This window comes from Camellia sinensis, chromosome 10, assembly GCF_055761805.1.
Source record: "Camellia sinensis isolate YWXY chromosome 10, ASM5576180v1, whole genome shotgun sequence".
Classification (NCBI taxonomy): Eukaryota; Viridiplantae; Streptophyta; class Magnoliopsida; order Ericales; family Theaceae; genus Camellia; species Camellia sinensis.
This window is the reverse complement of record NC_138970.1, coordinates 107,585,549-107,608,564: the sequence shown is the minus strand read 5'-3', so window position 1 is coordinate 107,608,564 and position 23,016 is coordinate 107,585,549. Positions and strand designations below refer to the sequence as shown.

At 39.3% G+C, this 23,016-nt stretch overlaps 1 protein-coding gene across 1 annotated transcript; it reads right to left on the bottom strand.

The window, feature by feature from the left end:
- Positions 1–3,328: 3,328 nt before the first annotated feature.
- LOC145800614 (uncharacterized) lies at positions 3,329–17,964 on the bottom strand. Its single transcript, XM_082890325.1, has 10 exons — positions 17,864–17,964; positions 17,491–17,586; positions 14,885–14,955; positions 14,603–14,758; positions 14,421–14,509; positions 14,272–14,325; positions 4,474–4,753; positions 4,263–4,374; positions 3,719–3,974; positions 3,329–3,676 (listed from the first exon to the last, which is right to left on the bottom strand). The coding sequence occupies exons 1-10, from the start codon at positions 17,962–17,964 to the stop codon at positions 3,329–3,331; spliced, it is 1,563 nt and encodes a 520-aa protein (XP_082746451.1).
- Between the last annotated feature and the right edge of the window lie 5,052 nt (positions 17,965–23,016).

The window sequence follows — 23,016 nt, the reverse complement described above, 5'->3', positions numbered from 1 at the left end:
AAACTGTGAAAATTTTCAGTTTCAAAGCACACACTTCTTTAACAACACTCATGTTATGAAACTGTAACATTTTTCAGTTTCAAAAAACATATTTCGACACTTAAGCCACATTACTCACAGTATAACTCATCTTATGAAACTAACCAAATTTACAGTATTACTGATATATGCCACATTGTTCCAATGCAGGTTAACCAAAGTGCTTTAACCCCAACTGAACAAGAAATACAGTTATTGCATATCAATCAAAGCACATCAACAGACTCTTCAGCAAAGAAACAAAACCACAAAAAGGACAATAAGCAAAAAAAGAAAACAAAAGCAAAAAAAAAAAAAAAAAAAGACTTCTAGACAGTGATGAGGATGACTTTCTCGAAGAAGAACAACATTCAGAATCACAATCACAATCAGAACAAGAAGAACGACAAAAAAAAAAAAAAAAAAGAAAGCAAAAACCACAAGAAGAACCAGAAAGTGATGAACAAGAAGAAAAGAGTGATGATGAAAAAAATCAAGTGACTGATGAAGAAAAAACTGATGAAGAAGAAACTGAAGAAGAAGAAGAAGAAGAAGAAGAAGAAGAAGAAGAAGAAGAAGAAGAACAACAACAACAACAACAACAACAACAACAACAACAAGAAAAAGAAGAAGAACCTGATGAACAACAAGACAATGACAAAGTAGAAGAAAGACAACAAACAAAAGGTAATCAACAAGAAGACCTTGATGAAGAAGAAGACCAACAACAAGAACAAGAAGAACAACAAACAAACCAACAAGAAGAAGTCAATGAACAAGAACTGACAAACCAACAAGAAGAACTACAAGAGAAATCTGACATATTTCATGCACAAGGTAAACTATTGTCTTATACTAAAGCATACTGCAAAATTTCATTAAACTAACCAAAACACAATCCAACATTTTTATAGGTCATGACCAACCACAAACACCAACCAAAGAGGACGACAAGGACAAGCTCATATCAGCCATGAGAGCACAAATGCAAGAAATGGAACAAAAATTCATGGCTGAATTGCGTAAAAAAGAAGATCAATTGAAGAAAATGTCCACCAAAAAAACTGGCAGTCCCCAACAAAAATCCATGGTTAAGAGAATCAAACAAAAATCAAGAAAACAAGCACATGACCCAGATTTTGAATACCAACCAATGACCAAACCCAAAGAAGATGCAAGAAACAAGACACAAACTGCTGCTGATGTACCCAAACCAACACAGGGTACCGATGAAGAAAAAGAGAAGAAGAATGACAACAAAAAAGAGGGTGCTCATGAAGCAAAACAACAACAGAAAGAAAAGATGCAAGAACATATTGGCCAAGAGAAAGCAGTTGCTGCTGAAACAAACCCAAAAGAGCATGCCAATCAAAAGAAGGCAAAACTTCAAGTATTGGAAAGTGATGATGATTTCCAGGAAGAATCAATCCCAAACAAGCCACTCGCCATTTCATGCCGCAAAACAAACAAGGTTTGGCATAGCCTATCCAAAAAAGACCAAAACCAAATTCAACTCATCAACAACACACAATCAAGTGCTTGTGTCTGGTCTGGCAGCAAAGATGAAAAGTGCGTATACTTTTCAGATATATGCAGATTGACCAACAGGGAACCCTTATATGGGAATGTAGGTCTCCAACTGCAAAATTTTACAGCTTCTGTACATATTCAATAACCTATTCCACAAACCTAACACATTCTCATATATAACATGTTTCAGGTCATTGATGTCTTCTCAGAAAAGCAATTGGCACTCCAACCAACCATTGAAGAATTTGAGAAAAACGATCTAGTCTTTGCAAGCAATCCATATGCAGGAAGATCTTACGTTTTCTCAACACTCATTAATGTAAGCAAAACTTAACATACCTTACAACTGTAAAATTTTCTACTTTCTCAACATGTATTACTACATAGTTTTATAACATATTTCAAACATATATATAACTTACAGACTCCACTACAAAACCAAGATCAAGCACTGAGAGAAAAACTGATGGACAGCCATTTTCCAGAAGCAATGAAAAACAGATATATCCATTTCCCAATCAACCACGACAACCATTGGACAATTGTGGTCTTTGACAATGCTGATGGAATATGGAGACACTATGACTCTTTGAGACCAGCAAAAGATTGCCACAACAAGCACTTTGAAATTGCAAAGCAAATTGTAAGTTAAAATAAAATTTCATACTTAGTTCCATTCCTTTACAAACATCTCAACTCATCACTATAACTAACAAAAACACCCACTAACTATTTTGTAGCAACAACATCAACTGAAATGGAATAAAGCATTACTCAGCAAACAGGGAAACATGTTATCATCTCAAGAGTGCGAGACAGAAATTGCATCAATTGAGGAATGCCCACAACAAGCCCCACACTCGTAAGATACAAAATCCATAAACTAATCTTCCAATATGCTAAATTTTGCAGTTTCACCTAACTAATTAACTTCATCTCAAACACTGCAGGAATGATTGTGCAATCGCCGTCTGCAATGTTATCAACTAATATCTCAACTGGCAACCTGTGCAGAAAAAACTTCGTCCAACTGAGTGGGTCAAATTTCGAGCACAAATCATCAATCAATTCCTCAATGATGAGAACCGATCCTGGAAACTCGAGCACTACCAAATGTTGACAAAACATACCAAACCATAGAAACAATGAACAAACTTCTTGACAATACAAATATTCAAGGGAACATATCTTTGTACCTTTTTTTTTATTTTTCTTTTTTAACATGTGACAAGTACTTTATTGGGAATGATCTTTTTCTGGTTATTATGGTTATGGTGAAAATGATTGATGTTGTTGTTGCTCTTCTTCTTGTTATTATTATTGTGGTTCTTCTTCTGATTGTTTGTCTACTTGTTTGTGGTTGCATATATTTTCATACAGTAAAGGTTGTTTCTAATAATTCTTCAAACTGCAAAATTTTGCAGTTTCATCAGCTTGTTTCTAATAATTTTTAAAACTGCAAAATTATGCGGTTTCATCAAGTTGTTTCTAATAATTCTTAAAACTGCAAAATTATACAGTTTTCTCGCTATGAAATATGAACTGCATTTCCATATTATACTGTTTCAATAAGAAATTTTCAACAACCTTCTCTGCATTCCATAAAAATAAAAAACAAAACCAGACTGTTACAAAACAACTTCAATAAGTAAAGAACACATCAACAAACAAAAACAATTCAACCAACTTTATTCATTACTTCCATAATACCAAGTATCACATTTTTTATTATCACAATTCCTCAAATTCAAATACAAATCCAAAAGAATAGATTGTGGCCTCAAATAGCAGCCTTGCACGTCTTCTTATTGTGATTCCCATATTTCAAGCACCTCTCACACTTGATTTGCTTCACATTCTCACCCCTAGAAGGTATCCTCTTCTTCTTGTTCCGCCCGGGCTGCTTCTTCGTTATAGGAGGTTTGATAACCGAACTACTGGCACCATCAAAGTCAAATCTCTCACTTGAAGGCACTGGATAAACAGATTCCTTGTATGACTCTCTAAAACAATCTACATGAAAAAAAGGATCAATGAAACCATACACATCTCTACCACTACTACGCAAAGCATGCACAGCATGACAACAAGGAAAACCATTCAATTGCCATTCATGGCAAGAACAAGTCTGTCTACCAATATCAACATAAAAAGAAATAGAAGAATGAACCTCAAGCACAGTATCACTAGCAACAATCACATCCCAAGACTTAGCTAGCTCCAAAGAGTCCACCAACTTCTTTTCCATAACTGGACACAATTTCGTAGTCCATCTTCTAGATTCAGCTCTTCTATCCGACAATTGAGTCATGATTTGAACCCTAATCATATCAACTATACAAGTAATAGGCAACTCACGGGCCCCACCATTCCAATTATTGTAAGACTCGGCAGCATTAGATGACATCTCACCATATCGTTTCCCTCTAAAAAATGCATTGGCCCACTTATCATTTTGCAAACCATCCAACATACTATCAACTCTACCATTCCCAGCAATACGCCTCAATTTCTCCATATAATGTTGGAAAGAAGCAACCGTTGGCGCATAAGCACATTTAACTAATATTTTCATCAAACACAGCTTATAGTTAGTACGAAGTCCCACCAATTTGTCAATCAAATTTCTCTTCAAATGATTCAAGCAATAAGCATGATGTGCATTGGGGAAAACCACTGAAAGAGCGTCTAGCAATCCATGTTGACGGTCCGACACAAAATTCAATCTCCGACCTGAACCAACAGCCTTCAACAACTGACTTAAGAACCACATCCAATTATCTTGATTTTCAGCGTCAACAATCACAAAAGCCAAAGGAAACAAACCTGCAAACAAAACCACATGAAACTGCAAAAATTAGCAGACTCACAATACAATAACACACTAACAAACTAAACCAATACTAACTGCAAATAAATACATACCTTGATTACCATCCTTTGATGTTGCTGCAAGCAAATGCCCCTTGTAACGCCCCTTAAAAAATGTACCATCAACAAACAACAACGAACGACAAAATTGAAAGCCATACAAACATCCATGAAATGCCACAAACAACCTCCGAAAACACCCACTACTTTCATCCACATCTAATTCAAACACACTTCCCGGATTCGTTCTCACAGCCGTCTCAAGGTACCATCGAAGCTGGTCAAAAGAAGTTGCAAAATCACCAAACAACCCCACCTCTTGCCTTATCAACTCCTAACCATCCAACCCGATAAGAAACAACTATCCCATATTGCTTCTTCAACTTTTTTTTAACTTCAATAGGACGAGTTATAGCGACCCCGGTCTTTTCCCTCTAGATTATTGTATCCGGACTTAGGTTCCGTGGATCCTGTCATTACATATTGGTTGTTGTTGTCGTCCTTTAATCTCTTTGTATTTGAGTTATAGGATGTGTTGGGCAGGTCTGTTACAGGTCGGTTGAGTTTAGATGCGAAAACTAGTTGCCCGGATTTTAACCTGTCCACTCGAGCGGGAGTTTGACGCTCGAGCGGGGATTCTTTTGTTGCTTGTCCGCTCGAGCAGGGGTTTTGGTGCTCGAGCGGGATTATCACTCATCCAGTATTTCCTGTGTAGTGTTGGACGCTCGAGCGTGGGATTGGACGCTCGAGCGGAAATGTGTGAGTGCTGCTCGAGCGGGGAGTTGGTCGCTCGAGCGGGGACCTGGTTCTGCAAAAGTACTAGGAGTGCGTATTCGACGCTCGAGCGGGAGTTTGGACGCTCGAGCGGGGAGCCGACTACATCAGTCCGAGATTTCACTTTTTGGATCACTTTTTGACCTACTTTTCTTTCTTAACTTTTAAAAACCGCCCCTTGAGAGTCTCTCTCTCTCTCTCTCTCTCTCTCTCTCTCTCTAAACCTGTCTTCTCTCTAAGAATTGATCTACCTAGGGTGAGTATCTAACCTTAGTCCTTTATTAAAAAGATAGAGTGAGTCAAGGGCTTCCATTTAATCTGAACGTTTGGTGGTTTGGAGCACTTTGGAATTTGGGTCTTCATCTTCGTCTTCTCCATTCAGGTTATTTTCTTCGAGGTAGGGATTTCCTACTCCATCTTATAAGTTTTGTTCTAAGTTTTGGTATTTTGATATGTTGGGAGTACTTTGGTAATTTTGGGAAAAACCCTAGTTGTATTAATAAATTAATTTGTATAATTAATTTAAGGAAATTGGGGAATTTTGTTAAATTCATGAAATTGAGGAATTCATTGATTAAATGGTGTAGTTGGATAATTTAAATCACTCGCCTATTGAATTGTTGATATATTTATTTCCAGTCTAGAAATAACTATTTTGGGCTATCGGTGGAGGATAGTCGTGTTTGTTGTAGACATTGCATGTGGATTAGGGAAAATTGAAACTAATCAATTTGTTTAAGTCATAAATTTAGACTATTGAATTAATACAGAAAATACATGTAATGATTGAGCATTGCATATGCATATTGTTTGGGAGGAGATAGGGGATGTACTCCACGGTTTAGGGGAAGATAGGGGATGGACCTCTAAACCGGATTTTGTTTGGGAGGAGATAGGGGATGGACTCCATTAGCATCACTATTATGTGTGCTTATTATATTGAAGTGTTTTTACATGTTATTGATACAACACTACAATGTGTATCAAACGGGAAGTATGAAGTGTTTTGATATGAGCCTGAGTCTCATCTGTGTTGTTGACATTGGAAGTAATGTGATATTGGAAGTAATGTGAATATGATATATAGGTCACTGTTGTAAGTTTGGCCAGGTTCTGAGCCATATTGATAATAATGGGAATTGAAACATGTCATAGACATTAATGTCATGAGACTGTATTAAGTTATAATTGATTATCTTGGTTAACCATCTATTGAATGCTATAGCTTTATTCAATGCTTATATTTGGTTTAGTTTTTTTCTACTGGGCTGTGGCTCACCCTTTACGGGAACATCATTTTCAGGTTCAGGTGATAAGTTACCTCCAAGGACTTAGCTTGGGAGGATTTGGCTTTTGGAGTTTGAAGACTATCTTTAGTTAATTGTTTTTATTTGTTAGTACATGTAAACATTCAAGCCTAGGGCTTTACTTGTATTTGAGTTAGAACTCATATTTTTGTGTCCAAGTGTTGGCTTGGAATGATGTTAGCCCGTAGGGCATTGAATTTGATGTTACATGGAATGCTTTTATTTATTAATACTCAGATGAATGAATTAATGAATTGTTTTCTTTAAATATTGCATGTCAATGATATTTATATAATGGGTTTATTTTGAGGGCGTGACAACTTGGTATCAGAGCGTACCGGGTTTGAATACTTTGGGTACGTGGGAAGTGATTAGTATCACAATGGGTTCGTCTTGTTTGATAGAGACTTAGTGAAATGTTATATGCTTATATGATAACATGTTTATGTGATTATGTGGGTATGGAACGTAGTTTCTAAGATGTTAATTGGACCCTTGAGTTTCTAGTAGTCTTGTTGGAAAGGCACTTGATCAATGCCGCTTCCAACCGGAACTATAGTAACGCTTCGGGACTATTATCATCCAGGAATGAAATTCGTTGGTGCTTATGTGATTATGTGCTTACGTGGAATGAATTATTGTTGTCCAATGCATTAGGACGCAAGTGTTTAGCTTCGGCACATTTATTAATGTGCTAACGTCTTTGTTTCCTTTATTAGGATGTCAGGACGAGGACGAGGACGCGATAGGCGTGGTAGGCCGGGTAGGCAAGAGGTGCCTGTGCCAGAGGAGATTCCGGCAGTTCAGGAGGGAATTGGCCAGGCCAATGTGGCCGAGCCAGTAGGCCAGCAGGCTATGGCCGCTCTAGCCCGAGAGATAGCAGGGGCATTCAGGGAGTCAGTAGGCATTCTTAGAGCTGAGAATCAAGCGCGGGTTGTTGTTGCGGATGCAGGACCATCCTTTCTGAAGAGGGAGTTCTTCCGGTCGAACCCGGATGAATTTGTGGGTGATCCTAAAGAGCCACTTAAGGCAGATGAATGGCTCGAACAGACAACGAAGACGTTTGAGATGCTTGGCATCGAAGACGAGGGGTTGAAAGTGACCTTGGCATCTTTCTAGCTGAAGGGAGATGCGGGTCAGTGGTGGAAGTTCACTAAGGGTCGTATAGGAGGTACATGGGAGGCTTTTGTGAATGCTTTCCAGGAGAGGTTCTTATCCCCAGCAGTTAGGGAGAAGCTGAGAGACCAGTTCTGCCAGCTTAAGCAGTCGAGTTCTTCAGTGGCCGAGTTTGAGGCTGCGTTTACTAGCTTGTCCAGGTTTGCACCTGAGTTGGTGGCGTCTGAGGAACGCTGTTGTATCGAGTTTGAGAAGAAGTTGAGGCGTGGCCTCAAGCTGCGAGTTGGGGGAACTATGATTTGGGATTATGGGCGTATGGTTGATGCTGCAGCCCACATGGAAATCATGATGCAGGAGGAGGAGGAAGGACAGAAAGGCTCCAAGAGGAGTCTGGATGGTCAGAGTGATGGTAGGAGACAGAAGGGTTTTAATTCTCAGCAGTCTCAGCGTAGCTTTTCTAGATCGACTTTTCCTGTGCCGAGTGCTAGTTTCGGGAAAGGCAGTCAGGGAGACATTACCTGTTTCAAGTGTGGCCAGCTGGGCCACAAGTCTCCAGTTTGTCCTCAGAGGGGAGGAGTGCAGAGAGCAGCATCATCTTCGGCTCGATCTCAGAGCCAGAGTCAGGGTAGAGGCCAACCACTCTCGTGTTATCAGTGTGGTCAGCCAGGGCATATGAAGAGGTATTGCCCACAGTTGGGTAGCACACCTGGTGCATTTGGTTTGAGGCAGATTCAGGGTCAGCAGCCAGCTCAGTCGGATCAGGCCTCGAGGGCCAATCAGGGGGCTTCATCGTCCCAGTCGGTGCAGCAGTCTTATGCTCCTAGGGGTGAGCAAGTTGATCAGAGGTCTTCTGGGCGCGTGTATGCTGTTACCGTGCAGGATCTTGTGCCGGTACCATCGGTTGTGAGAGGTACCTTCTTGTTTTGTAACTCGGTTGCTAGTGTTTTGATTGATACGGGTGCATCTCATTCCTTTGTGTCTGCTGCATTTGCATCTGTTTTGGAGTTGGAGTTAGCATAGTTAGCATCCCCTATTTGTGTAGTGTCACCTCGTGGGGGTGAATTAATCTTGAAACAAGGTGTCAGGGGTTGTGATATAGAGGTCGCCGATCATAGACTTCCGTTTCCTTTTGTAGTTATGCCCATGAAGGGCTATGATGTTATTTTGGGTATGGACTGGTTATCGTCATACCGGGCAGTAATTGATTGCTACCGCCAGAGGGTCACTTGTTGTACCGTGAACGGGGAGTGTTTTCATTTTCTGGGGGACCGGGTTGGTAGTGTTTTGCCACCAGGGTATGATCTACGAGGGTGGAGTGAGCTTAGTGGTCTACTTGCTAGCTTTGAAAGTGGTGAGTGTAATGAGACCCAGACTGTGTTGCCAAGAGTGGTTTGTGAGTACTCGGACGTCTTTCCTGAGGACCTTGTTGGTTTGCCACCTCACAGAGAGATTGAGTTCTCTATTGACTTAGTACCCGGCACGGTGCCGATTTCTATGGCACCTTATCGTTTTGCCCCAGCTGAGTTAGTTGAGTTGAAGATCCAACTCCAGGAGTTACTAGATAAGGGCTATATACGTCCTAGTGTTTTGCCATGGGGAGCACCGGCCCTCTTTGTTAAAAAGAAAGGTGGTGCTTTGAGACTTTGTATAGATTACCGGAAATTGAATCGAGCTACGGTTAAGAATAAGTACCCTATGCCTCGTATAGATGATCTGTTCGATCAGTTGAAGGGTTCCCGTTGTTTCTCAAAGATAGACTTGAGATCGAGTTATCATCAGTTGAGAGTCAGGGAGGAGGATATTCTGAAGACGGCATTCCGTACGCGGTATGGCCACTATGAGTTTTTGGTGATGCCATTTGGACTCACCAATGCACCGGCAGTATTTATGGATTTGATGAACCGGATATTCCGGGAATTTTTAGATCGTTTTGTAGTCGTCTTCGTGGGCGACATCCTTATCTATTCACCCTCTGAGGAGAAGCACAAGGAACACTTGAGAGTGGTGCTTGAGTTACTTAGAGCCCATAAGCTTTATGCTAAGTTTGGGAAGTGTGAATTCTGGCTAGAAGAGGTCAAGTTCTTAGGCCATGTAGTCTCTGGGGAAGGAGTGTCTGTTGATACATCCAAGACTGAGGCAGTGCAAGATTGGGCACAGCCTAAGAGTGTGTTTGAGATCCGCAGTTTTCTGGGGTTAGCTGGGTATTATCGCCGGTTTGTGAAGGATTTCTCTAGGTTAGCTTCACCTTTGACTAGTTTGACTCGGAAGGGAGTCAAGTTTGTATGGAGTGAGACTTGTGAAAAGTCGTTCCAGGAGTTGAAAGTTAGACTGACCACCGCTCCAGTCTTGATTATTCCGGAGAGGGGGTTGGGTTATGCAGTCTATTGTGACGCCTCACGAGAGGGTCTGGGTTGTGTGTTGATGCAAGAAGGGAAAGTAGTTGCCTATGGCTCACGTCAGTTGAAAATTCACGAGAAGAATTACCCTACGCATGATTTAGAATTAGCAGCTGTGATATTTGCCTTGAAGATTTGGAGGCATTATCTTTATGGTGAGAGGTTCGAGGTATTCTCGGATCATAAGAGTCTGAAATATCTGTTTACACAGAAAGACTTGAACTTGTGGCAGAGGAGGTGGATGGAGTTTATTGAGGATTATGACTTCGAGTTGCATTATCATCCAGGGAAGGCCAATGTGGTGGCCGATGCCCTTAGCATGAAATCTGTTGGTGACATAGCTAGTATAGCCATCCGGGAATGGGAGATGTTGGGTGCACTTGGGGAGTTTGATTTACTTCTGGGCGAATCCGTTGAGGCTGCGGCCTTGTTTTCTGTTGTTGCACAGCCTACACTTGTGACTCGAGTGTTAGAGGCTCAGAGGGGTGACCTAGAGGTAGAATCCCTCTGTGAGAAGATTTCCGATGGGAAGGTTGAGAAGGGTTTGACGGTGTATCCCGACCTGAGTGTGAGATACCGAGACCGTCTATTTGTGTCGGAGCCTTGTCGAGAGGAGGTACTCCGAGAGGTTCATTATTCACGCCTTGCGGTGCATCCGGGAGGCACTAAGATGTATCGGGATTTGGGTCGCCAGTTTTAGTGGCGGGGTATGAAGAGAGATGTGGCGGCTTTCGTGTCTAAGTGCCTTACTTGTCAGCAAGTGAAGGCCGAGCATCAGAGGCCTGCGGGTTTGTTACAACCCTTGCCTAGTGCCGAATGGAAGTGGGAGCATGTCACTATAGACTTCGTTGTAAGCCTTCCGAGGACTCAGCGGGGTAGTGACGCCATTTGGGTGGTTGTAGACCGGTTGACTAAGTCGGCGCACTTCGTTCCTATGCGCGTGAGAGATTCGGTAGACCATCTTGCCGACTTGTATATTCGGGACATAGTGAGATTGCACGGGGTCCCAGTGACGATCGTCTCAGATAGAGATCCTCGTTTTACTGCTAGGTTGTGGCAGAGTTTGCAGAGTGCTTTGGGCACTAAGTTAACTTTTAGTACGGCTTATCATCCGCAGACTGACGGGCAGTCCGAGTGTACTATTCAGATCCTTGAGGATATGCTTCGGGGTTGTGTCCTTGACTTTAGTGGGACGTGGGAGAGGCACTTACCATTGGTGGAGTTTGCCTACAACAACAGCTTTCAGTCTAGTATCGGTATGGCACCGTTTGAGGCCTTGTATGGCCGACCGTGTAGGTCTCCAGTTTGTTGGGCCGAGGTGGGTGATGCACCTTTGTTGGGTCCGGAGTTGGTTAGGGAGACGACGGAGAAGGTTGAGCTTATCCGTAGGAGGCTTGTTACAGCCCAGAGTCGCCAAAAGAGTTATGCCGACCGTAGGAGGAGGCCTTTGGCGTTTGAGGTAGGTGATCATGTCTTTTTGAAGATATCACCTAGGCGAGGCTTGATGAGGTTTGGGAAGAGTGGGAAGTTATCCCCTCGGTTTATTGGTCCTTTTGAGATCCTTGAGAGGATTGGCGAGGTTGCTTATCGGTTAGCTTTACCGCCGCAGTTGTCCGGAGTTCATGACGTGTTTCATGTGAGTATGCTTCGGAAGTATGAGCCAGATCCATCACATGTATTGGATTGGACCGATTTAGAGGTAGATGAGGATGCCTCGTATGAGGAGAGACCGGTCCGGGTCTTGGATAGGCGGGATCAGGTCCTGCGTGGTAAGACCATTCCTTTGGTGAAAGTCTTGTGGAAACATCACGGAGTGGTGGAAGCCACGTGGGAACGTGAGTTGGAAGTCCGTGAGAAATATCCGGACTTGTTTGTTGATGTGTAATCTTGTATTTAGATTTTGAACTATCGTTGAACTTTAGAGCTTTATATATGTCTTAAGCTGTAAAACATTGAGAATGTTTTGGTTAATGGAAATATTTTGGAACTTGTCTCGAAATGGAAGTTTAATGGAACATTGCATATGTTGAATATATTGAAAATTGTTGAAATTGAAAGAAAATTGCATAGTGTTAATGCAGGTGGAAATATATGTTATTTTACATATTGTGAAATGCCTCTTGATAAGAGATGAAATGGCCGGTGTTGGGTCAAGGAGGAAAACTTGTTTTCAAAACCTTATGCTTAATTTCGGGGACGAAATTCTTTTAAGGAGGGGAGGTTATAGTGACCCCGGTCTTTTCCCTCTAGATTATTGTATCCGGACTTAGGTTCCGTGGATCCTGTCATTATATATTGGTTGTTGTCGTCCTTTAATCTCTTTGTATTTGAGTTATAGGATGTGTTGGGCAGGTCTGTTACAGGTCGGTTGAGTTTAGATGCCAAAACTAGTTGCCCGGATTTTAACCTGTCCGCTCGAGCGAGAGTTTGACGCTCGAGCGGGGATTCTTTTGTTGCTTGTCCGCTCGAGCGGGGGTTTTGGTGCTCGAGCGGGATTATCACTCATCCAGTATTTCCTGTGCAGTGTTGGACGCTCGAGCGTGGGATTGGACGCTCGAGCGGAAATGTGTGAGTGCTGCTCGAGCGGGGAGTTGGTCGCTCGAGCGGGGACCTGGTTCAGCAAAAGTACTGGGAGTGCGTATTCGACGCTCGAGCGGGAGTTTGGACGCTCGAGCAGGGAGTCGACTACATCAGTCCGAGATTTCGCTTTTTGGATCACTTTTTGACCTACTTTTCTTTCTTAACTTTTAAAAACCGCCCCTTGAGAGTCTCTCTCTCTCTCTCTCTCTCTAAACCTGTCTTCTCTCTAAGAATTGATCTACCTAGGGTGAGTATCTAACCTTAGTCCTTTATTAAAAAGATAGAGTGAGTCAAGGGCTTCCATTTAATTTGAACGTTTGGTGGTTTGGAGCACTTTGGAATTTGGGTCTTCATCTTCGTCTTCTCCATTCGGGTTATTTTCTTCGAGGTAGGGATTTCCTACTCCATCTTATAAGTTTTGTTCTAAGTTTTGGTATTTTGATATGTTGGGAGTACTTTGGTAATTTTGGGAAAAACCCTAGTTGTATTAATAAATTAATTTGTATAATTAATTTAAGGAAATTGGGGAATTTGGTTAAATTCATGAAATTGAGGAATTCATTGATTAAATGGTGTAGTTGGATAATTTAAATCACTCGCCTATTGAATTGTTGATATATTTATTTCCAGTCTAGAAATAACTGTTTTGGGCTATCGGTGGAGGATAGTCGTGTTTGTTGTAGACATTGCATGTGGATTAGGGAAAATTGAAACTAATCAATTTGTTTAAGTCATAAATTTAGACTATTGAATTAATACAGAAAATACATGTAATGATTGAGCATTGCATATGCATATTGTTTGGGAGGAGATAGGGGATGTACTCCACGGTTTAGGGGAAGATAGGGGATGGACCTCTAAACCGGATTTTGTTTGGGAGGAGATAGGGGATGGACTCCATTAGCATCACTATTATGTGTGCTTATTATATTGAAGTGTTTTTACATGTTATTAATACAGCACTACAATGTGTATCAAACGGGAAGTATGAAGTGTTTTGATATGAGCCTGAGTCTCATCTGTGTTGTTGACATTGGAAGTAATGTGATATTGGAAGTAATGTGAATATGATATATAGTTCACTGTTGTAAGTTTGGCCAGGTTCTGAGCCATATTGATAATAATGGGAATTGAAACATGTCATAGACATTAATGTCATGAGACTGTATTAAGTTATAATTGATTATCTTGGTTAACCATCTATTGAATGCTATAGCTTTATTCAATGCTTATATTTGGTTTAGTTTTTTTCTACTGGGTTGTGGCTCACCTTTTACGGGAACATCATTTTCAGGTTCAGGTGATAAGTTACCTCCAAGGACTTAGCTTGGGAGGATTTGGCTTTTGGAGTTTGAAGACTATCTTTAGTTAATTGTTTTTATTTGTTAGTACATGTAAACATTCAAGCCTAGGGCTTTACTTGTATTTGAGTTAGAACTCATATTTTTGTGTCCAAGTGTTGGCTTGGAATGATGTTAGCCCGTAGGGCATTGAATTTGATGTTACATGGAATGCTTTTATTTAGTAATGCTCAGATGAATGAATTAATGAATTGTTTTCTTTAAATATTGCATGTCAATGATATTTATATAATGGGTTTATTTTGAGGGCGTGACACGAGTCAACGGATTATCACTAATATCATTTTGCACAATATCAGACACAAGTCTAGAACCAACCATTTTGCTACAAGATCTACGAGCAACAACCCCACAAGTATGCACATTATCCAACTTCATTATAAAAGAACACCAAAATCCATCAACACCCTTCCATACACAAACCATTTACAACCTGTAGACGACTTCATCATACATTCATCGGTTACTCTTGTTGCATCGTTCTTCAAATAATTCACTGCAAAACCATACTCAATTGCATACTTAGCCAATGCAATGCGGAACCCCGGCACTCCACCTTCAAATTCTTGACCAACACTATGTATAATCCCCTTTCAACTAGCAGACAACAAAACTCTCTCTGGTTCTGGATAAAAACTACGCAACAAACCACCAACATCATCACAATCATTCACAAAAGAGCTCTCACAAGTTACAGAATCAATCCTACAAGAATTACCATCATCAACCTCCACAACTCTCTTATCCCCCACAATAACATCAACAACATGACAACCACTACCACCTACCATTGACAGCATATTCCCTAAATCATCATCACATTCAACAATACAATTAGAATATCCAGGAACAGAGAAAAACAAACAAAAGTTACCAACACTCAACTCCTTGAACTTCGCACATATTTTCTCAACAACTTCATCTTAACTACATCCCTCACTAATCTTAATAGCAGCACAACAATTACTGTATTTGCACATTAACATGAAACACCGCTCCATACTACAAAATCACAAACCAACAAATAATTGTTCACAGATTCCAAACTGCAAAATTATACAGTTACAACATATCAATACCAACAGTGCACAATTTACAATTCCAAATTGCAAAATTATACACTTACAACATATCAGTATCAAAACACCAGAATTCACAATTCCAAAATACAACTTCAAAACACATTACACTATACGACAAGCAAAATCAACAAAATCAAAATCAAACAAACAAAATTCGCCAAACACAAACCACATATCACGCAAATTTGCTTATCTATATATACATACATATATATCGACAAATACAAACCACATACACACACAGACATATATATATATATACATATATATGTATATCTATGTATCGACAGATACATACACACACATACATATATCTATCACCAGAGAGAGAGAGAGAGAGAGACAATGTACGCAGATATCGCCTGTACACAGAGATTCAAATCGCACAACCAAATCCACCTCACAGCACAATGAGATCGACCACACAGCATAATGAGATCGCCACAACGAAGAGAAATCGAGATCGCGGAGACGAAGATTTGATTTCCTTTTTTTAAACGGAGAAAAAATTTGATTTTTCACGTATATATAGATCTCAAAACAAAGGGTAATACAGTCATTTAAAAATACGAAAATAAAAAACAGGACCTCTGGGTATAAAACTTAAAAAACTGTGGTCCTATTGATCTATTAAAAATAAATTGGGATTAGAAGGGAAATAGATCCCCTACATAGGACTACATGGTAATTTTCCCTTCTTTTTTTTTTATCAGATGAAAAAGCCCACCAACACTATTCACTTCAAATTTTATGGAACGGTGAAATTTTCTGGGTATTGGTCAATGTGAATTGGAGTGGGCCGTCCGTGGACCACCTATTTTCATTCGGCTGAATTTTTTAGTGGGCCACGGTTTTATGATGGATTTCAATACATATATATTTCGTGGGCCCCTAGCTTTCGCAACCTGGTGGACTTTTGTTGGTCTGTACTGCAGACAATTCACTTGGGTGAGTAGACTTATTTTGTAATTGGGCTCATTTTGGAATATTATTTTTGTTTAGTCACTTTGCAGCGGTTCATTTATAGTTGATTATTTCATGATGATTAATCGTGTGATCCTCATGTGGCTTGATATGAGGTTGGTTTTGAGTCATCTCCGCCAAAAGTGTTTGGGGAGTCACTGCTATGGGGAATAGTGGTTCGATAACTAGCCAAGTTAGAGACTGGGAGATGAGCGGGAGGATAGCTACCGGTTTTTTGGTTGCTTCTTATCTTCATGTGACCCATCCTAATTGATCGTATTGCCACGCCTGACATGGAGTGAAGGGCACACTGCTGTGGGGTTTGAGGCTTGTGATTTACTAAGGAAGGGACTGGGGGATATGATGATTGCTCTCATGTTTTTGTTGGCTATATATTGGTTTGCTGCTGGGGGGCCATTTGTTTTCACTACAACTCCCTAGTACGTGGCTTATGGTTTTTGATCGTGCAAGCTTCATGTGACTTTGTTGGGATTTCTCGTGGGATGGATTTTTTCCTCTGTTACGGCTTTGGTTAAGTGGCTTGGATGTCACGGCTGTGAGGAGTGAGACGCTTATTGGATTCCACGTGGTTATCTGCAGCAGAGACTGGGGGACATGTGGGGTTGGTTATCATCTTGGTTTCGGCTTGAGGGTTGTTGTCTTGTTGTTTTGTGTTTGTGATTTTTGTGTTTATAAGCTTGTGGTGTCTTTGTATCTTTGCCCATATATTCTCCTCTAGTTTCCGTCTATTATCTCTAATGGTAGGGGTTACTTGAGGGCAAATAGGAAATATGGGCAGAGTTGGGTTTTCTTTTGTATTTTCTATTGTTCTGGTGTACCCTTTCTTAGTGGTGTGTAGTGGTAGTTTAAGTTGGTTATTTCATTTTTTCCTTGTCGTTGGGTGTGCCTGGGGTATACCCCTTGTAAACTTGTATAATTTCATTGTCTTTATTTTATAACTTACTTACCCAAAAAAAAAAAAAAGATTTGGCTTCTTTTTTTTAAGTTATTCAATTTGAGAGAGCGTTTGGATTTAGTAGGTCTATTTTAGAATCGATTCCGATGATTTGAATAGTTCATTTTTTAAAACTCATTAATTAAAATATTCATATAAAAAGTTTAGATAATTGAATATCAGTAGCTATATATTTGAAGCATATTTGTTTCAAAAAAGTAGACGACAAATATAATTTTAAAAATAATGATCTATTTTTTATAATATAAATTTGATTTAAATATATAACAATTAATATCTAATCATCATAATTTTTTATATAAATATTTTACCGAATAAGTCTCAAAATAAGAACGGAAATTAGATTTAAATTATGGAAATCAGATTCAAATTGGTAAAATGACTCCACGGATCACTCCTCCCTCTATATTGTACCAAAGCAAGCCTTTATAGTTTCGTTGCCTTTTGCTGCCTTTCCACACAGTCTCCCTCTCTCTTTGTCTCTCTCTCTCTCCCTCTCAAACATGGCCAAGTCACAGAATTCCAAGTTCAAGTGTTTCTCCGGCATCCTCTGCTGCCTCCTCTGCATCGGCAGCCTCGCAACCTAACCATCCGACCCCACCACCCACATCCCTACCACCACCACCACCTTCGAAAACCCAAAAAAGAATTTCAAAACCCAAGTCAAGACCCCAGGAGTAGTCGCAAGACTCATGGGCCTAGACTCACTCCCAGACCCTAGGAAGGTTTTTAGGAGAAAGGAAGATCAGAAGGAAAAAAGTGGAGTTTCTGTGTTTTATTTGTTTCTGTGTTTCTGTGTTTACATATCTAAGCATAGTTTCTGTGTTTACATAGCTAAGTGTATGTATGCAACAGTACACGTTGATGGACGGCCACCGAATGTTATTACCAGATTGTTGGGTCTTGATGGGCTGCCTCCTCAGTAGCCTCTTCATAGACAACAAAAAGGGTTCTCGGAAACTTATCGACAATAGACTGCACCAGTATCATCGCAAAGGGATGGAAAACCATATGAACACCGATCAAATAGGAAAGACTCAATGGCGCAGCAAGAATGTAAGGATGAGTATGAAGTTTTGGAAACATCAAAGGTTGAGAGGAGTAGTTTCCCAGCAAAAAGGACTATAAACTCAAACCTGTCTGAGGCAGAGATGGCGTTCATTCAACAGAAGTTCATGGCTGACCATGGTTGGCTTCTTGCTCAACTAATTTTTTTAGTTGTATGATATTTGGACTGCCCAGTTCTGTTAACTTATGAGCAGTTTTCATGGATTAAATTGGCTGTCTGATTTTTGTTTTTTGTGTTTTTTTCTGTTGAAAAAGATGGTTTTTCTTTCAAAGGATGCTACAAGTTTATCCCAATTGTGTTCGGGCCCAATGCAAACTGGCTGGTCCAGTCTGCTTTTAAAAGATCCAAAAGAACACACCATGTAATTAAGAAGTGGTTTCCAAAATGCCCTCAAACATTTTTTCTAAAAGTTGTGAAAATTTTGAGGACTCATGTTTTTTATTTTTTTGGGTGTTTGTGTTCATAATACTATTCCTGACTGGAAACCACAAAATAGAGAGCAGAAAATAGTATTATGGTGCTTCCTAGAAAATGGTTCTCTAACTCATTTCTAAAAAACGTTTTTGAAAATAACAAAAAAATTGATTTTCGGTTTAGATATGTCATATTATTTGTGGATCCATGTTCGCAGTTTTTTCTTTGATTTGTAATCTGTTCACCAATAACATATTTTATTTACTTGTACTTGCAAACAGGATTCTGAGTAAAATGGGTGAAGGTTAGTTTTTCATTCAGCTTCTTTCCTTCTCCCTTTATATGTTCCTTTCCTTCTTTTTTTTATTTATTATTTATTTTTGTTGTTAATATGAGTCTTCTAGACATTGGTATTAATATGAAACACTCACTTTTTGGGTTCCATAAACTTTCAAATTGACATTCCATAATCCAATCGTTGTTAATTCATTCGATGAATTAAACCCATAGGGTAATATAATTGCAGGGACTTTTGGGCAAGTCTTCGAATGTTTAGACACTGAGAACTTGGAACATCTAGCTATGATGGAGAGGTCGTTAGGGCCACTACCACAGCATATGATTATTCGTGCAGAGTAAGATTTGTTGTTTTTGTTTGTTTATTTCATACTATTTATCTGCTTCATCCAATGTATAAAGCTCTTTTTCGTATTTTTTCAGCCTTCGTGCTGAGAAATATTTCAAGAGGAGTGCACACTTGGATTGGCTAGAGCGTGCAAGCTCCAAAGAAAGTACAACGGCAGTTTGGAAATTACCCCGCCTACAGGTAATTGGTAGATTTGTTTATTCTGAATTGTTATCAGAATCGTATGTAGCGGGTACTAATTTATCATCATTTCCTTTGTTCTCACTAGCCATTTTTCTAAGTGTTTTGTTTCAAATATTCCTTTATTATAACATATAGTATAGATAAATTAAAATTGTTGTATTAACAATTAATAATTAAATTATGCCTTGTTATAAAAAAAAAATGACATCGTTATAATATTTCACTATTTTAGAATAAAAATATATGAATTTTAAAAATTTGTCATATTGATTTTTGAAAGGGAAATAATTAAATAAATTTGAAAAACTTAATGAGTAAGAAATAATCATCGTAAAAAATAAAATTTCTAAATGCTCTACCATATAATAATAAAATTGGTTGATTTATTTATTGAAATATACTGTTGACATCAATAATAGTTGTGAATAAATGATTTATTGGTAAAATGACCATTTATTATGAAGTAAAAAACTTGAAGGGACATGATATAATTTTTAAAATAACATGAAATAATTCATATTTTAAATAAATTTTGGATGTGTATTTATAATTTATCCATTTATTGAACTACCTAAAAAAAGTAACTCAACATGTTTTATCTATAACTTTTTTTTTGTTTTTTTTTTTTGGGTGTACATATAATTAACACATAAGCCATGTCATGGTATCAGAAAGGATTTGGCTTCTTTTTTTTAAGTTGTTATTTAATTTGAGAGAGCGTTTAGATTTAGTAGGTCTATTTTAGAATCGATTCAGATGATTTGAACTGTTCATTTTTTAAAACTCTTTAATTAAAATATTCATATAAATAGTTAAGATAATTGAATATCAGTAGCTATATATTTGAAGCATATTTGTTTCAAAAAAAATAGATGGCAAATATAATTTCAAAAATAATGATCTATTTTCTATACTATAAATTTGATTTAAATATATAACAATTAATATCTAATCATCTTAATTTTTTATATAAATATTTTACCTAATAAGTCTTAAAATAAGAACAGAAATTAGATTCAAATTGTGGAAATTAGATTCAAATTGGTAAAATGACTCCACGGATCACTCCTCCCTCTATATTGTACCAAACCAAGCCTTTATAGTTTTGTTGCCTTTTGCCACCTTTCCACACAGTCTCTCTCTCTCTCTCTTTCTCTCTATCTCCGTCTCTCTTTCTCCCACTCAAACATGGCCAAGTCACAGAATTCCAAGTTCAAGTGTTTCTCCGGCATCCTCCGCTGCCTCCTCTGCATCGGCAGCCTCCCAACCCAACCATATGACCCCACCACTGACATCCCTACCACCACCACCACCTTCGAAAACCCAAAAAAGAATTTCAAAACCCAAGTCAAGACCCCAGGAGTGGTCGCAAGATTCATGGGACTAGACTCGCTCCCAGACCCCATAATGGTTTTTGGGAGAAAAGAAGATCATAAGGAACAAAGTTGAGTTTCTGTGTTTTAATTTGTTTCTGTGTTTCTCTGTGTACATATCTAAGTGTAGTTTCTGTGTTTACATAGCTAAGTGTATGTTTGTAACAGTGCACGTTAATGGACGGCCACCGGATGTTATTGCCAGATTGATGGGTCTTGATGGGTTACCTTCTCAGCAGCCTCTTCATAGACAACATAAAGGGTTCTCGAAAACTTATCGACAATGGACTGCATCATTATCATCGCAAAGGGATGGTAAACCATATGAACACCGATCAAATAGGAAAGATTCAATGGCGCTGCAAGAATGTAAGGATGAGCATGAAGTTTTGGAAATATCAAAGGTTGAGAGGAGTAGTTACCCAGCGAAAAGGACTATAAACTCAAAGCTTTCTGAGGCAGAGATGGCGTTCATTCAACAGAAGTTCATGGCTGACCATGGTTGGCCTCTTGCACAACTAATTTTTTTAGTTATGCGATGTTTGGACTGCCCAATGCTGTTGACTTATGAGCAGTTTTCATGGATTAAATTGGTTGTCTGATTTTTGTTTTTTGAGTTTTTTCTTTTTGTTGAAAAAGGTGGTTTTTCTTTCAAAAGGATGCTACAAGTTTATCCCAACTATGTTCAGGTTCAATGCAAACTGGCTGGTCCAGTCAGCTTTTAAAAGATTGAAAATGATACATCATGTAATTAAGAAGTGGTTTCCAAAATGCCCTCAAAATTTTTTCCTGAAAGTTGTGAAAATTTTGAGGACTCATGTTTTTTTTTTTGGGTGTGTGTATTCATAATACTATTCTTGACTGGAAACCACAAAACAGAGAACAGAAAATAGTGTTATGGTGCTTCCTAGAAAATGGTTCTCTAACTCATTTCTAAAAACAGTTTTTTAAAATAACAAACTAATTGATCTTGGGTTTAGATATGTCCTATTATTTGTGGATCCATGTTCTCAATTTTTTCTTTGATTTGTAATCTGTTCACCAATAATATATTTTATTTACTTGTACTTGATGACAGTATTCTGTGTAAAATGGGTGAAGGTTAGTTTTTCCTTCAACTTCTTTCCGTCTCCCTTTATCTGTTCCTTTCCTTCTTTTTTCTATTTATTTTTTATTTTTGTTATTAAAATGAGTCTTCTAGACATTGGTATTAATATGAAACACTCACTTTTTGGGTTCCATAAACTTTCAAATTGACATTCCATAATCCCATCATTGTTAATTCATTCGATGAATTAAATCCATGGGGTAATTTAATTGCAGGGTGTAGACACCCCATTTTTGACCGCCCTTAAGACTTGGGCACTACTGATGGTTTGCTCGGTGTTGAGAGATGTGCAGGGCAAAGAATCAATTTCTTCGGCTAGAAGAGAGGCAAATCTTTCAAAACACTTTGTTTAGGGTTTTGGAGTTGAAGAAAAGAGGAGAAGAGGGGAGAAGCCAAGTTGGAGAAGAAGATAGGCAAGAATTGCTAGAAGCGAGTCGAGCAGCCCTCGCTGAATCGGGCTTATCTATCTGTACACTTGGATTTTAGCTATGGGGCCATCACCGTCGGAGAGCTTACTTCCGGGGTTTCATTTTGCACTCAAGAATCTCTTAAAGCCAAGTCCGGGTGGGGGAGATATGATTGGTTGAAGTCGGGCATCTTCCCGGTTGGGTCGAATCTGCGCGGCTTCACGACAAAGGGCATAACTTTTTGCACAGGAGGAATTTTGATGCAAGGTTTGCGCCATTGGAAAGTTAACTTCCGAGGCTTCAATTTGGACACCAACTGGATATTTTTTGACCTTACTGGCCATCCACCGGCACTATATTTATCCGGCCGGCAATTTATTGTGCCGACCGGCACTTTATTGTGCTGACCGGCAATTTTTGTTAGCCGACGACCTTCCGGAGCATTCTGCAGATTGAGTGGATTCCAGCTGTGCCAGCTGGAATGCACAGAATCGATCCCCCACGCACATGTGTGTTTGTTTTGCACCTTGTGAGCCTTTGAACCCCTTAACCTTCTAGAAGCTTGAACCCTTTGGCCAAGCTTCTTGGAGAAGCTTGGCCAGCTGTTTTAGCTTCCTCTAGAAGCCTTGCACCCCCCTTGAACCCCTTGGCCCCTTTGAAGCTTGTCTTAGAAGCTTAGCATTGCTTATATAAGCACCCCTCCTCCTCCTTTGTTGAGGTTAGAGATTTGAGGCAAAAAAACCAGAGATATACCACATATATCTGATATACATACATACAAACCTCCATCTCTCTCCATATCTCTCTCATTCAACCATCAAACACCTTTGTTCTTGGGCCAT